This window comes from Chlamydotis macqueenii, chromosome 5 (genome assembly GCF_036417535.1).
Source record: "Chlamydotis macqueenii isolate bChlMac1 chromosome 5, bChlMac1.mat, whole genome shotgun sequence".
Lineage (NCBI taxonomy): Eukaryota > Metazoa > Chordata > Aves > Otidiformes > Otididae > Chlamydotis > Chlamydotis macqueenii.
The window spans coordinates 19,922,887-19,940,513 of record NC_141560.1 but is presented as its reverse complement, the minus strand read 5'-3'; the positions used below and the strand labels follow the sequence as shown (position 1 = coordinate 19,940,513).

Sequence of the window (17,627 nt, the reverse complement as noted above, 5' to 3'; positions counted from 1 at the left end):
TATCAATTTAAAGTATGTACTTACCACTGGAAACAAAGCAAATCTTTGTAGAAACTCCTGAGATTCATACTGATCATAGTCTCCAAAATCAGCTAAAAAAACAAAAAAAAAATTATCGGATTCAAACATTGATAACGAAATGATTCAATACCCCATTAGTTGCAGCAGGACCTCCAAGTAGCAAATCTCCATCCTATTGAACTACTATCTGAAAGTAAAACAATGGAACAAACTAACCAGTAACGTTTATGAAGAGGAAAAGTAAAAACACATCCTATCTTTTCACCTTGTTCAGAAAAATTGATAACATTCCTTATGGATAGGAAAGCAGAAGAAATTATAAAATAATCAGAGTGTTGCTCCAAGTTCCTTACTTCCTTGGGTTTTTATTTGTTTGGTTTTTTAATCACAGAATCATTGAGGTTGGAAGGGGCCTCTGGAGATCGTCTAGTGTCTCACCCTAGCCCCAAGTAGAGTCAGCTTCAGCAGACCATCTCAGAGCCTTCTCTGCTCAAGTTTTGAATACACAGGATGGAGACTTTACAACTCTGGGAAATCTGTTCCAGTGTCTCACCACTCTCAACAGAAAACATTTATTATCTTTAGATAAAATTTCCTATATTTCAATTTGTGACCATTGCCTGAGAACAGTCTGGCTCCATCTTCTTTACTCTCTCCTGTTGGATACTTAATGACTTGCAGTATAGCATCAGCAGGCTGCTCTGACTTGCAGGTGGACTCAAATTCAACAGAGCAGCTGGAGCACCCTGGACACCAACCAGCTCCTCTGCTCTCAAGCCTTCTACAGCTCCCTGCACCCACATATGCAGGAAGTGGGACCTAGAAGCCTTCCTAGACTCAGGGGCATGCTCCGAAGGGACTTAAAAACAGTTTTGATTTTATGTCATGCCAAAGGGCATCCCAAGGAATTTGCCTCTTTTTCTGTTTCAGAAAAAAAACTAGCCAATGTTTCACAGAAGGGAAATAAAACAGCCTAAATTGGAAAAGTTATGTACCTGTCTCACAGGAGAACCTGAAACAGCAATCTGTACGGAACAAGTATAAAGATCCTATTTACATTACCACAGATTCTTGTTCATAATAGTATAATTTCAGAGACATTAGTAACCAAATTTTTATTGAGCATTAACAATTAATACACAAGTTATTCATGATGAAAGGGGAGAACCTGGAACACACTACACCAACACTGCACTTGAGATAAACCAGTGTTTAGAATTAGCCTGTTGTAATTATGTCAAATACAGATCATTCTTGAAATGAGTTTACTTGAAACAGCAAACAACTGCTTCTGTTTGTGCACCAGCTAAAATTAATTAACCTACTTGGTATAAGCTACTTCAGTCATCGGAGCACATTAATTTAGAACATGCGTTTTTTCTGAGCTGTTTTTTCACTGTGTTATCAACACATACAGTTTCTCTCTCATACAAGACTGAAAAAGGAATGTGAAAGCTAAAAGGATAAATATTTTCCATCTGGAAAGAGGATTATATTGAGAGACTTCTATAAACAACTTACTGAGCAGAAAGACATTTACACTGTCCAAAGATATGAAAATAACAAAGCAAGATTTTGTCAGTTGAAGACCATTAAATCCTGGCTTGGATTAAACAGATTCACTATTATATAAACAAGGTACTAATATAATTCACCTTAGTCCACTGGTAACCACATTTTCAAAAAACATAACCATTGTCTTTAATGTGATACTACCAACACATATAACTAAAAAAAAGACAAAGAAAAATTAAATTTTATGTACTGACAATGATTTTAAGTCCTCTTCAATTTTGGTAGATTTACAATTGCGGTTAGATATACTGGAACAGCATTCACTGTGAAGCAATACACAAACATCCTAAACAAAGCTGTTGCCATTAAAAACTTTTATTTTCAGAGATTTAAAACCGAACAAGCATGTTAGCAGGGAACACCAGACACGATCAGTGCAGACAGACTTAGGACTGGTGGTTCTCTGGTGTATACTCTATCCCATTTGATCCCAGTTAGGAAAAATAAAGCAGCCATTTTCTTGTAGGCATCACAGAAATGGGTCCTCAGGAGTGATTTGAAAATAGGAATTGTTAACAGTCTTGCACACTAACTTGAAATAATCTTAGGTGTTAGTACATTTGGGAGAAAAAGTGAAGATTCAAGTACTACTGTACATTCAAATTTGCTTATTTATCAAACATGTCTCTTTCGCTTGTGACCATGTCAGAATAGAGTTTTCATTAACAGAACGAGATGAAAGGTCTGTCAATGTAAGCAGATGACTAAAGCCTTTGCCCCCAAAGAAACTCCAATGTCTGATTCAAACCCAGTTCCTGAAAATACAAGTGAGATACCCAGGTACACCTCTGAGTGTACCTGGATATACCAGCAAGTTCGGGGCCACTGACCCCACTGGTTCTCCCTCCTCAGCCCCTAAGAGGAAGTTCTAAGGAGCAAGCCTTTCATAACTCACTGAATTGGGTCTTTGTGTGATAAGGAGAAAACATGCAATCGAAAACAAATCACTTACGTTTCTAACGCAATAATAGCTAATTGGCACAATTGCCTTACTTACCCTGCACAGCTAAACCAGCCAGATGTATTGCTTGTTCCAGTGTGCAAGGAATGTTGCCCTCCAAGATATCTTTCTTTAATTGCAAATAATACTGATACCTAGATGGGAAAATAAGAAAAAGCTAACATGGGCTTCTTAATTTAAAGAGAGTGCAGATGAACACGCCTGCATTTCCTATTCCTCTCTGCATTCCCCCGTTTTTGTGGAGGGCAGTCTTCCTCATCGTTTGGACCTGCTATTTCATGGTCTTTGTTAACTCCTCCCCTAGCTTTCACATATCACTGCAGAGTCAGACTGCTGCCTCTTAAAACAAAGAATCTTCATAATTTCTATCTAATACCATACCCTCACATGTTTTTTATCTCTTCCTTTCTTAATATTCTTATTATCTCCTCTTTACAATGTTCAATACACTGCTGCTGTATTGCTGCAACCTCTTCCAATAGATCTAACATTGTAAATCCCTCCAGTCACAACAGTGACTTTCATTTCTGCCTATTATTAAAACCAGGTTTGAACAGATTCTTAAGATCACAAAAAAGTTAGTTGTTTGCTTAGTTTATCACATACTTTAAATATTCAAAAGTGAAATAAATACACAGTCTGAAAATAAATTCTGCCTAAAGTAATAATTTCCATTTCTACAGAGGTGAGAGAGGGGAAAGTAGACAATTTGTAAATAAACCACACATACATTTCAGAATGCTGAAAGCAAAATTATAGACACATGTATGAAGTTTACCTGGTAATCTCCTGCTGAAGCTGAGAAACAGTAGGCACATAGAACACAACTCCAAAGTACACAGTTGGCTCCAAGGCATATTTGTCCAGCTGCTTTTTCAGTGGCTTGTCCAAATCTACCCATCTGCGCTGATTCTGCTTATTGTAATACCACAGACTGAAATACGTAATCTGAAAAAGAGGTATTTCATTTATGAAAAAAAAAAGTTAATATTGAGATATTAGATAAAACACATTGTTTGAAAGTCTTGCTACTTAGAAATAAAAGGTTTAAAACACTAAGGCTACAGGTTACTGAAAACTTAGAGAACTAGAGAGACATTTAATATCAAAACCAGGCGTTACTTCCAGATAAGCAATCCATGTACATAAGGTCTGTCACCTAAAACATTACCAAACCTACTCTTTATTTGCAAACAATCCCTGACCCTGTTGTGGCAACTCACAGATGTTAGTAGTAAGCACTTATGTGTAACAAGAAAACTAAGGGAAGTGAGGAAGGCAAATAGAAAATGATACTGAAGCAAAGTATGGCTTCTCTGGGGAACCAGCAGGCAGGCCCACATGGGATGCTGAAGGATAAAAGAGCACAGGCCAGCAAGCTAACTTGCCTGAGCAGGCACCTCCTGACCAAGCCAAAAGACAAAATACAGTACACACTGGAACAGACTGCCCCAGGAGGCTGAGGGATGTCCACCCCTGGAATGTCGAAATCCCACTGGACAACACCTTGAGCAACACAATCAGATCTCCTCTGAGAAGGAGTTTGGGCCAGAATATTTTTCCACCTCTCCACAGTATAGTTCTAAAGCCACACGGCAGAGCCACTCATTCAAATTTAAATTTCCTCACTATGTTTAAACTGACTAAAATATGCTCCTGCAGCACTTATTTAATTCAGTTCTGGACAGCAAACAGACGTGGACTGGAAAATATTCATGTCATTATCACAGAAAACTAGAAATAATAATTTTTTAATTGAGGGAGGAGGATAATGGAATGCTACGAATTACCAATTATGTTTGTAGGCGCTTAAATGGAAATTCTTCAAGTCCCTGCCACAGTATTATATGTAGAAATGGTAGAAAAACAAACATCTTCAATCCAACGATTTTCTTTATATATTCTCAGATGTTTTCAACTTACACAAAATAAAGCTATTAAGGATGAAGTTTTATAAAACAATGGGCTATTGATCATAATGGGTTTTTTTACATCAATAAATTTCAGTGAATTAGACTTTAAAAATTGACTACATAGCAAACAAAGTATTTGCTGTTGTTTTCTCAGAAGCTCTAGCATTTTGATGCTTTGGAGCACAGATTTGAAATTAACTGGGGAGCAACAGCTGTTAGCAGAGAAAGGCCACTTTAGAACTTTCCTGTGAAAACTCACCTATATACACGTCTGAAAATTCATATACGTACATCTGCTTAATTTACAGCCTGAACATGGGATTCTGGCTATCCCTTACAGCTCTGACAGGCTGACTATGCAGGTAACAACCATGGCATGAGTAGATATGCTACATCCCAAACTTCAAGGGTAGCACTGAAGTCAATGCTCCATCAGCACAGATCATTAAGTAATTTTGGCCACAAAAGTCACAGTGTAGCATTAAATTAAGAATTGCATCTATTCCACAAAAGAATTTTCTCTGGGAAATCAGCAAAACTGGGAAACTAGAGCCAATTCTAAGGCATAATGTTCCTTTGATGTTGCACACTGGCAAAACATACTTCTTTGCCTCTCTCTAAATCAACATCAACACAGTTTTAAGTGATTGTTGGTGGGTTTTTTTTCCCCCCAATGTTAAAAAAAAAAAAATCCTCTAAATTAAATTACTGTTACCATGTAATTGCAAAATCAATATTCAGAACAGTTTTTTTAAAAAGTATGGTTAAATTGAGATCCCTTCTGCAAACTCTAAGACAACTCTGGTCCTACTTGATAAACAGGCAGGCTGTAATACGAAAATTACATTTAATTAGAACTGTTCATAGAAGATAAAAGCAGTTTTTCAGTAAAGTGGAATATATCTGGAGAAAAGGCAGAATGCTGACACGTGCAACAGTTTCATGGTTGAGAAAGTTTAAAAATCACAACAGAGAAACAGACTGGATTCTCACATCAGAAACAGAGTTCTCTTGTAAAACAAATACTACAAACCAAATTTTTCACAGGTGGACACCATGTGCTCTTCACTTCCGAACTATGAAAACCAAGGGTCAAATTTAAGAAGTCATAAATACTTCCTGTTTCAGGAGGACAAAAGGAATATGGCTCTGAATACAAATACTATTAACAACGCCATTTTCCAGATTTCTCAGTCCAGGTGCACAAAGTATGCCATTACCTAAGACAACATTTGCTTTTATTTCTGTGCTTCAATATCCCAACCATACGATACAGTGTGTGGTAACCTCCACCATTTCACAAGGATATTGAGCAGACAGTATCTTACGATTCCAGAAGACGTCATGAATTAAAACAGTAGTACCACACAAACTCCATTAGGAAAGAAATATTATGTTCACTGCAACAACACACACTGAAAAGGGTAAAATGTACTGAATGACTACTCCTCAGTCCTTCCTGAGGACTGAATGTATTTCTCTTTCACTACAAAACTGTTAACTCCATGCGCACAGACCGAAAAATAACAGTTAAAAGTTGAACTCTATGCCATGAGCTACTTGATCTCACTTGCTAGGAAGAGTTCAAAAAAGAAAGCCTACTGTGCTGGCCCAACCCACCTGCCCCGGGCTGAGTGCGATCTGAAACATCGAAGAACAACCTTCTGGGTGAGAGCTGAGGCCAAGGCAGAGACTGAAATGTAAGGGTAACAGCTACAGAATCACACGAACAAGGCTGAAAGACTTCTATAAAAGATACCACATAAACACTTTTGGAAACCAACTGAAAATGTATGCAAACATTTCTAAGCAACTGCTCAAATAACTTTCATCTGCAGCCTTGGTGTATTTAAGCCTCAAAGAACAGATGTGCAACGAAAAGTAAGGAGGGAAAGAGCACAAACTTCTGTTAACATCCCCACTGTTTCAAGCTCTGTGATGTAAGATACTCCCGCTTCTAGACCCTGAAGTCTAAACTCAACGCAGACCCTGTTTTTAAGGCATGATGATCACTTGCACTCATCTGTGTCTTTAAAACACTAACCACTTTTTCTTGCCCACACACAGAACGGATTAGTTACCAGCACAACAGACTAAGAAAAATGTTTCCACTTTTTAAAATATTCTCTGGGATCCAGCACATCTTTAAACAAGATTTTTCTGCCATGGTATTTTCCCTTACAAAATCCTCCAATCTGGACTATCCATGCAAAACACTATGGACCAAAGCATGCCTTCTGACCTGTGTGCAAACCTTTCATTTGACTTCAAGGGCAGAATTCGATCCTGAGTTTTCAGAGGAGCTTATGCACCCTGGACTATTCTCACTGATTAAAATAGAATCCATTTTTATTCATTGCTAAAACATTTTATTATTAGCAGCTCAGGACAACACCCAATTCTAAAAAGAACGTCATGACACAATTCTTAAAATATGTTAAGCTGTTAAGATTAACACTATTTTGAAGTTCATTTATTTTAGCGACTTATTCATGACCCAACCCCTTTGAAGAAAATCAAATAGAAATGAAAAGAACATATAATTTCTGTACAGTTATGTTCTACCTAGCTGCTTTCTGTCACTATGGACAGGAACAGTAAGCATTTTTGCATAGAAGTTCAAGAGTTATCATGAACACAAATGTACCAAAAGCTCAACGCAGTATTACAGCTCACAGGTTGGTGAGAGAGTGGAGTGACTTCATCTACGAAGCCAACTAGAATTCCTAAGTGTTGTGGTTTTGTTCAGGGAGGGGGGGGCGCTAAGGTGGAAGCTTCTGTAGGAAACTGCTAGAAGTTGTTCCCCTTTGTTCAGTGGACTCAGCCAGGCCTATGGCGGACCCGCTGCTGGCCAAGGCCAAGGCCAAGCCAATTGGTAGCAGAAAATTCTGTGATAACCCCTCTGCGATAACGTATTTAAGAAGGGGAAAACAGAAAAAAAAAAAAAAAAAAAGAAGAGAAGATGTGAAGAAGCTGAGCAGGGGCAGAGGCGCAGAGGGGGCAGCGCAGGCCTCATGGGCCTTGAAGGCCTCACCCTCTGGCCTCTTGCCAGGCAGCCCACTGGGCCTGACTCGGTCCAGCCCGGCTGCAAGAAGTGGAGAGGAGATGAGCTGGATGATGTGAAGAGATCCTGAGAGGCGTCTGCCAGCCTGTTGTGAAGAGTTTTTCTTGTGAGAGGAACGGCTGCAGATGCCAAGGTCAGTTCAGAAGTGAGGGGGAGGAGTAATGCGGCTCCTGGCCAAGATTCCCCTGCAGCCTGTGGTGACGACCATGGTGGAGCAGGTTGTCCCCCTGCAGCCCATGGAGGTCCACGGAGGAGCAGAGATCCACTTGGAGCCCGTGAAGGACCCCACACCAGGGGAGGTGGATGCCTGAAGGAGGCTGTGGCCCATGGAGGGCCCACTGGGACAGCCGTTCTGGAGGGACTGCACCCCGTGGAAGAGATGACCCACGCCGGAGCAGTTTCACGAAGGACTGTGGCCCGTGGGAGGGACCCCACAATGGAGCAGGGGAGGAATGTGAGGAGTTCTTCCCCCAACCATGAAGCAATGGCGTAAAACAATGCGTGATGAACTGACTGCAACCCCCATTCCCTCTTGCCCCCTGTGCCGCTCGGGGAGGGGGGAAGGCAGTAGAGATAATGTTAAGCTCGGGAAGAGGGAGAGGTGGGGGGAGGTTATCTTGTTCTCTGTCTCACTATCCTGCTGTTTTTAGTAATAAATGAATAGTTTTCCCCAATTCGAGTCTGTTTTGCCCATAACGGTAACTTTAAGGATTTCTCCCTGTCCTTATCTCAAACCTTGAGCTGTTTTTCTTATATTATCTCTCCCTATTCTCTCAGAGGGTGGGGGCAGTAAGAGAGAGACTGCGTAGTCTGGTCCCGATCGGGGCTGAACTACAACACTAAGCTAAGCAGAGGAGCTTCATCAGGTATGGGTGCCACAAGACTATATGACTGCAGGCGCCTAATATATTTTTTGCACGATGTATGATGAGAGTCTGAGAAGTGCGGCTGATCAGTCTTAAGAAGAGACTGAAGTAAAATCTTACTGTGGACTTCAACTGCCTAAGAGCAGGGTATAAAGAGCCAGACACTCATTGGAAGTGCTCACTGCAAGCACGAGAAGCAGAGGGTACAAGCTGCAACATGGGAAATTCCACTTAGATCAGGAAAAAAATTTAACAACAAGACTAGCCAAACACTGGAACACGTAGGCCAAAAAGATGTCAAATCTCCATCCCTGGAAGCACTCAAACTCACCCAGGCAATCCCTGCACCACCTGATCCACACTGGCCTTCCTGAGCAGAGAGCGAGATCATGCAACCCTCACAGGTCCTTCCAACTCAAACTAGTACTCGATTCTATGTCATTACTGAACTGTGCTCACTAAGAGAAACAGCTTACTGATAAGTTCTTAGATGTACATTAAATAACATTCTTTTTTTTTGAAAAAGTGTTATCTTTTACAAACCCATTAAAAACTGAGCTTTTAATCTTCAAATTTAATAAGTTTCCACATCTGTTGACCATACTTTGCTGTTCCTCATCTGTTTTATAATTCGAAATGGAATCAGTGTGATAGTTGTGTCTAACTGATATCAAGCAGCTGGTACAGGGAAGAAGACCTAACTGCTGCATTTCACATTATTTTCATAGAATCATAGAACAGTTAGGGTTAGAAGGGGCCTTTAAAGTCCAAGCCCCCTGCAAAGAACAGGGACATCTCCAACCAGATCAGGTTGCTCAGAGCCCTGTTCAACCTGGCCTCGAACATTTCCAGGGATGGGGCATCCACCACCTCTCTGGGCAAGCTGTTCCAGTGTTCCACCACCCTCATTGTAAAAAATTCCTTCCCTATGTCTAACCTAAACCTACGCTCTTTTAGTTTAAAACCATTACCCCTCATCCTGTCACAACAGGCCCTCCTGAACAGTCTCTTCCTGTCTTTCCTGCAGGCCCCCTTGAGGTACTCGAGGGCTGTTACAAGATCTCCCGGGAGCCTCCTCTTCTCCAGGCTGAACAGCCCCAACTCTCTCAGCCTGTCCTCATAGGAGAGGTGCTCCAGCCCTCTGATCATCTTCGTTCTGATAATTTTATTTACTATGGATCAGCCTCATCCCTAATATAAGTTCACTTTGGCTCTACTCTGAACATCATTTATATGTATCAGTTATTCTGATTAGCAGTATTTTTAAAAAATGGTTTCATATAGAATCTCCAGGTCTATTTTGGGCACAGTTTACATTATCTAGAAAAGAAATAAAAACGGCAAATGTATATGCCAGATATCAAATGTGTGTAATCTTCTCACTTGAGCTTAACAGCACCTATTGTGATCCCCAAACTTGACTGTGCCTTCTGTTCTTTGGCAATACACTATATCAGAAAAAAAAAGATTTTAAGATGACACTGTTATTGCCAAATTTAAGGATTTAAAAAAAAAGCAAAGAAAAATTGTTCTCTATAAACCTTCAAACTAAAGGAAAAAAAAAAACAACTACTTCTTGTGGATGGAATCAGGGAGGACAAATAGACTTTACCATACATTCCCCTGAGGCATAGCAGTGCTCAAAGTTTACTTTGAACTTATGTATTTAATTATATATTTCCAGGCTAATTTAAATATCCTATGTTATACATCTTACAGAATATTTCACAGGTTACAAATAAACTTGAAAACATAATTGTTTTCAAATTATTAATATGCTGCCTTTTAATTAGTGCAGTCTGCTACCTGCCTCAAGGGTACAGTGACCTGAGGAATCACCATCCTAAGATGTGAAGGAAGAAATTAAAAAAACCAAAATGATAACAGGGTTTACAGAGGAATGCAATCAAAATATATTTTCAGGCTTTTCCTCTTTTACACTTGTACATACAAATAAAACAAGCCGTAAGACTTTCCTGAAGAGAGTGCTGAAAACACTTTCTCATTATTGAAGGATAAGTATTGCAGTTGGACTTATAAAATCCCAGTTAGCCCAAGGGCTCCACTGCGTATGCTTGGATACAAAACAGTTCCTGCCACCAGGATATCACAGTTTAAATAAACCATGCAGGAGAACTGGGTCAATAATCTTGTACTATGCATGACTGACAGACACCAAGGGAAAGCTTTACCCTACACCCAATGTAGGAACTATGGAAGGAGACAAGAGGCCCTGAAAATTCTCCAGAAACTCCACTCTTATCACCGCAGACAACCTCCTCCGCCAATCTTCCCAGTCTCCAGGGGCGAAAGGATTTGGAGTAGCCTGTACTGGCCAAGTGTACAAGATCCAAGACTTCCTGGAAGTGGTGAAGAAAAAAAAAAGCTGTGAGTCCTGCCACATACCAGCCACGGGCTGGAAAGTTGCACTCCTCTACATACTACCACGACCAGTTATTCTGGCAGAAAAAGGAGGACTGCTGGCTAGCCTCATAAAAATCCCTCCCTTTTCCCCGTCTTCAAGCTACTCTCTTTAGGGTAATATTGCTTACACAATTTTCGTTATTCTAGTACTGACAAGATCTTCAACTGTAGCTGCAGGAGGGACTATTTAGCAGAGCAGCTATAGGAATATAGAGAGAAGTCAGTCTTAAGTCTTCGCTCTTTCATAACGTACACCTTTTTTCCAACACTCCCACCTCCTCCTAACTACTCCAATATAGGTTTCACAACTGCTAATTAAACAAAGCAATCAAAGCAATTGCCAACTACTGCTTAAAGCAAAACAGTGGGGATAAGAAATAAACAAAATCAATACTTTGCAAGGTAATCTGATTTGTTCAAATTCAAACAGTGCACGAATGTCAGTACACTCTGTTTTTACACTCTTCAAATATCTTGATAAATGATCTTCTGAGAGGCAAGGCAGATTCTACTCATCAGTGCCTTAAAGAAAGGTAAACTGTCTAATTTACAAGCTAAAGAGCAATACCTTCATAGTGAATAGAAGACATCTTATATCCCATCAAAACATATTTTAATCTCTTGCAGAAACAGATCAGTTATCAATCAACATGCCCAAGAAATGCAGAAACACACTTTTTAAAAAAAGAAAACCGTGTTACTTTTTCCCACCAGAGTCCAAGGCTCTGAGAAGGATGGACATATATCTGCTTTTGACTCACACCTTACACAGCACTGACATTAAAAGAAGTATCATGTTCCCATTCATCAGAGGCTTAAATTCTGATTGCTTTACAATCAGAAAAAGCAAAATTTCAAAGTAGTCTAAAAATACTAAACAATAAAATAATGTCTTTGTTTCAGAAGTAAAGAAAACCTCTTCTGTCAAAATCACTATAACACTATACAATAATTCACCGACATTGTGACAGTGAAAAAACACAAGTCATATATTCAAATTCAGACCTAGTTTCATTAAAAAAGCTGAAGAAATCAGGGGCAAGACTTCCTAACTGCCACTACTGCTTTCATGGAAAAACCTTAATTTTGTGCTGCTCAGTGTAGTGAGCTTGAGTCCAAATCCTATACCTGACTGTACAGCTTTTTTTTCGTTCAGAAAAATGAAAGAACTAGAAGAATCACGCTGAGGCAATCACCGATTTTCGTCTGAGTGCTCTATCCTTCAATTTATCTTGGCTCCTAAATTACACTTACAGCTTACTTATAATTAATACACATTTTATATGGAGTCACGTTTGTTTTTCAAAAAAAGTAGCATCTTTTAAATTAATTAGATTACACACTAAAGGTCCACATTTTTGTATACATTCTTTCATGACACTTCCCCCTTTCCTAATTTTAAGGAAAATTTGGCTCAGAGAAGCAACCACAGCAGTTCAACTATGAGCACTGCTTCTCCTCTTATTTCTCCCAAGCATTAGCTAAAATTTTGTCAGATTTTTATACAAAGTATAAACATGCTAGTGACTCCTCTGTCATGACTTGGCCCAGCTTTTATTTGCCAGTCAATATGTTTACTGATACATATAAGAATATTTATGGCTGCACTTGGTCTTAATTTTAAAAACACTCTTTACATATGCAAAACACACATTTAAAAAACCACCACACTGAATTAAAATAATTTTTATGTGTTTTCTCCAAACAGGAGTTGATACTTTAGAATTCAGACCACAGTTTTACAGCACAGTCCAAGCATTTCTGAAGCATTGTTGTAGAACTTCAAAGTTATTCAGGATCCAGATAACCTTGATTCCTTCTTTCCTATTCATGTCCAAAACAAACACAGGAACTTGCATGTGCACAACACATACTCTCCATAGAAGTTCCCTACCATTAGTTCTCATACTTGGGCCCAAATCTCTACCACGTATCTGCAGTTAAGTCGGACTCTGCTCGTACACAGTAGCAGAATTTGGCCCTTCTTTCTGGTTTAGAAGTGTTATTAGAGAATAGAAATACCAGATTCAGTAAGAGAGGTAAATCAGTCTGGTAGAAGAGGTAAATCTCCTGCCAAACATCCTATAGATATCTAGCTGTATCAACATTAGAAAAAAAAAAAATTCTCTATTTTCAAGTACTTAATTTGTATACTCATGTCCTAGACACAAGATGAGCAGAGTTGCAGATCTTTTTTAAGGTAGCTAACAATCAAAGCTCTCAGCAGTTTTTCAAAACTTGTAATTCTAGAATGGTTTTCTGCAACAAATACAGCTTTTTGCATAAATCAAGTTTGGTTACCGCTCTCTCAGAGGATAAAAGACAGGCTGCGCTACAAAGGGTAACTTACTTATGTTCCCTGTTCCCTTTGGCGTCTTTCCCTAGCTCCTCGGTTTAAGAGAGCTGGATTACATACCCGTTTGCTGGTGAGTCACATTCTGGGAATACCAGAAGATATCCTTCTTAGTTTAATGCATTCATTTCACTTTTCTGTAAAGTTTACCATTCAGTAAAAAAATAAAACTGTCAACATACTTATGACTTCCTAAATCCTAGCTATGTGTCCATACTAGGGTACAACTTGGAAATTGAGAAGTACTAATTGCAAAACCAAAAGAAAACCAGTGTTTAGCCATACAAAGCGTAATTTGAAGACTACTTATTTACATAAAGATCTGTTAAAACAAATACCTTAAAAGATGTTACAGCATTAAAAATAAGCCATTCAATTCACTGTCCAAATTCACTAATTCACTAATTGCAGACTACACTAGAGAGAAAGAGACATTTACAAACTTTACCATTCAATGTCTAAAAAGGTAGAGATTCCCCTCATGCGTCCTGTAACAAACTGTTTTGAAGGTGCATGGGAATGGCATGTCATAGCTGCGTAGCCCATATACAGTAATCCAAAACTGGTGCCTCGGTTTTCATAACTGCGTTAAGTCTCAGTATTCAAATAAACAGTCATACTTTCACATTTAACACCTTGAATTCACACTCAAGCTTTAAGGGTGCTTAGTGCATTAAGAATACGCAACATCTTACAGAAAGTACTTAGTATTTTACCCTATCAAGGACTAATGTTGTTTTTGCAGATTTAAGCAAAGCCCTGACCAAATTTTTCTTTCTGAAAACTTTCTACCAAGCAAGCAGTCAGGAACGATCCAATATCTGCTTGGCAGATCTGACTATTTAAAGGCAGAACAACATTTTTTTGAATGCAAGCTCTGGAAAGTAATTTATATCCCTACTTTCCATTCCCTTTTATTGCAACACATTTGCCTGCCAAAATAATCCATGCAAGAATGCATGACTGAAGGAATCTGCTTAGAGTTCAATAGCGTACTGTCAACTCCCTTAGTCTGATATATGACTCTTAATTGAGGAAATTGCAATCTTTCTCTCTCTTTTTTTTTTTTTTAAAAAGATTTTTAGGAGTAGCTCCAAGGAAAGATAATGAAGAGTGGCTGAAAAAACCCAAATCTCCAACACTCTGACTAGTTCAATGAAAGCTAGCAGTCATCATTCAGAAAGACAAAGCTTTTGTGTTTTGCAAAACAAATATAGTTAATTTCTTTACTTTCTGTTGACTGAGCAGTGACATCTGAAAACAGATAGATAAAACTGACAAACTGCATTCATGCAATAACTGAATTCTAAATATATTATATCTGTTGTGTTCTAAGTAAGTAAACACTAAGGCTATAAGCGTAGTAGTTCTCCCTTTGCTATAAGGAGCAAGATAAAAAAAGACGTTACATTGTTGCAGAGAACTGCATTTTTCCAAAATAACTGTACATTAAAAAAAGTATTTGGAGAATCTACAAGGATGCATATTGGGACTGAAAACAACCACAGTAAACAAACACTTAGAGATTCATGGATTCACATCTATTTCACGTATTTATTATTCTCCAAACAGAAAAAAAAAATTCTGAAAACAATTGACTGTATACAGCATTTCCTACTGAGATCCTATAGTAACGCATGCTGTGTACAGTAATAAAGTTATAAGCAGTTGCCATTGCTTGACAGTGAAAATGTAACATTTCAAAAAAATCACAGTTATTAGACAAAAAATATTTTAACAATTACTCTTATTTTGGTTACCTAAGTCTACAGTTTTCACTGGGTTTTTTTGAAACCCGTATTCAAAACACCACCACGAATCAGAGCAAAAGCGCCTTTTTCAGAACTACGTTAGAACACTGAACTTTTTTTACAAGTTTCACCTCTCCTGCCCCCCTAGAAGTGCATATACTGTCAGTTTAATGACTACAAAGTGAACTAAACCTTTTGAGACTCTAGTAAGAATATCAATTAACACGGCATCAACAACATTAAACTACTGCAATCAAATCAACCTGTGTTCAAATAATTATAAAACAATTACTTTTGTTTATTTGTTGGTAATCTATGTAGATTTCTATAAACAACATTTCACAGCTCAGTGTTTCAGCAGTAATTCACTCAATACAGGAGATATATCAATCAGCACTAAATGTGTGGGAGAAGAGCAAATTTCAGTTGCAAAAGGATCCTTCAAAGTATTAAGTAAGTAATTTTTGTGGAAAAAAAACAAACAGGGTACACAGATACATACAGATTCAACTAGCGCAAACCATGTTTCCTCATGAGGCCAGTACTCGATCTAAATGACTACATGCTTGCTCCAAGACAGTGTCTGCAAACATGTTTGTGGTATTTAAATAAGCAATACAAATAGTTCGTCACAGGTACATATCACATTTTGTGCTTTAGGTTCTTTTCCAAGCACTAATCCACCAGAAAAAAAAATACATGTACACAAATAACACTCTCTTTCACATCCTCAGCTAAAAGTCGTCTAAAGTCTTGCAGTAATTCTTAACTAGGTTGCTTAGGCAGAAGTGTTTTTTTGTTGTTGCTTTGTGTTTTCAGCACTGTCAGGTTTAAAAACTAGTTGCTTCGTTTATTGCTCTGAGCTTCTATTCACTGCCACTTCTCACATGTCCTCCCCTTAGGCATTCCCTAGCTCTGTAACTTTAGTTTTGCAACTGTTTTGGAGCAATCCAAGTCCCCATCAAGACCAGAAGGAGGAGAAACAAGGGGAACACAGGACAGCTGCTCCAGAAAATAGACTGATTGCCCTAAATGGTAATGAATCACCACATAGGTCATCTAGCACCAGAGACAAAAATCACGCCTTCACGCACCACAGAGTTCGCTTACCTCCCGCAATTCAAGTCTCTGAGCCACTGCTTCCAGACTTTCCTGCCCTGTGCTTTCCACCGACAGTGTGAACTCCACAAATTCATTGTTGAGTAGCTGGATACGAGCCACCAAGCAACTCTTGCTGGATACCGTGTAACGTCGAGTTCGTTTCAGTTTTAACCCAAAAGGCAGAGGCATCTTCTTTTTCCTGCGTGGATGGTTACTGATAAAGAGCTACTACCACTCGGACCTTGAGAGGGGACAAGTAGCTGTCTCCTCTCAAAAGGTAAGGAGCTGTGAAGTCTCCAGAGATCAACCAGCAGCAGCAGTATCCATTAAAGACAAGCAAGTTTTCCACCAAGAGATGAGCAGAAGGGGCATCCACTGGAATCCTATGCAAGGAGCAAAAGAGGAGGAGAGTAAATACAAGAAATACTTCTACTGAAAGGGGAATGCTAACATGGGAAAAATAACATGTATATTTTTTCTAAATCTAAGTAATCAGTCTGCTTTTCAAAAATGCAGAGCTGTTATGCATTCAAATAATGAAATAAGTACCAGAGTTTCTGGTTTTTCCACCGACGACACCAGTCTTTGGCAAGTTGATTTTTTTAACTCACAAGTGAATAATCAGTCTTCATCAAATGTGGCTGCAATGTCTTAAAATAAGTATTCCTAAACTGAATCAGTATTTAAATGAAGTACCTACACAGTGCAACTTGCTTAAGGTATTTCTAATACTGAACAAAGTCATTTTCTTTAACAGTAAAACCAGGAATCTGGCTTGTTTTTCAAAGCGGCACGCAACCTCAGCCTCTATTGGATTAAAAGCAAAACCAAGCCCCATAAACGATTAAGGGGGAGAAAAAAAAAAAAAAAGAAGGCAGGAAGAGAGGCATTAAAGCTCACACCTTAGCCAGACAATTAAAAATTGTCCTACCAGACAATTAAAATCCAATTCCTCTACTTTTCCCCAAATTGCAGCTACCTGTACCATTATTTCTTATGCTAAACTGCTGTACGATGTTCCAGGTTACATTTTGCCTCACCCAGAAAGCATGCAAATTCCAAGAACCATTTATTTTGTAATTTTTTCCTTGAAAACCACACATGCCCAGTCTAAAGGCAGACACTCATTTCCCTACCTTCACCAAACACCCTCACGCCTCCTCTCCTGTCAAACCCGTGACACAGAAGCTTCGCCTTTCTCCTCTTTCAAGTGTTTTATTACCGCGTGTCCCCTAGCCCATGGAATTCGTCATTCTGACTACTGCTGTTTTTCAGTAGCGCTTGCAGAATAAAAACAGTCTCTAAATACAGGGTTTTTTTCCGCAGAGCGGAGGTTTTTTTTTCTGAGGGCAGTCGCTACAGCCGCACTGGGGCTACCACTAAAGTGAAAGCGCTTCACATACGCCAGATCAAGCCACCATCGCCTCGGTGGGCTGCACCGCCTCCCTCACCGCGCCGCGCAGCCACGGCTGGTGGCGACCGGCCCCGCGGGAACGGCACCGGGCCTGGCCCCGGCCCCGGGCGGGCCCGCCCCGCAGCGCTGCCGGCGGGAGGCTGGGCTGACGTGGGAGAAGGCAGCGGCTCGCGGGCCGCAGCCA

At 39.4% G+C, this 17,627-nt stretch overlaps 1 protein-coding gene across 2 annotated transcripts in view; it reads right to left on the bottom strand.

The window, feature by feature from the left end:
- Positions 1-17,343, bottom strand: part of PTPN21 (protein tyrosine phosphatase non-receptor type 21) — a 42,787-nt gene extending 25,444 nt beyond the window's left edge. For both annotated transcript variants that reach the window (XR_015258649.1, XM_086748597.1), the window contains exons 1-5: positions 17,166-17,343; positions 16,039-16,412; positions 3,336-3,505; positions 2,594-2,691; positions 25-92 (exon numbers count right to left, since the gene is read on the bottom strand). Coding sequence is in view for 1 of the 2 variants with exons in the window: in XM_086748597.1 (XP_086604723.1) it covers positions 25-92; positions 2,594-2,691; positions 3,336-3,505; positions 16,039-16,218 (516 nt within the window). In the remaining variant the exon portion in view is untranslated. The remainder of the gene's footprint in view (positions 1-24; positions 93-2,593; positions 2,692-3,335; positions 3,506-16,038; positions 16,413-17,165) is intronic.
- Positions 17,344-17,627: the final 284 nt, after the last annotated feature.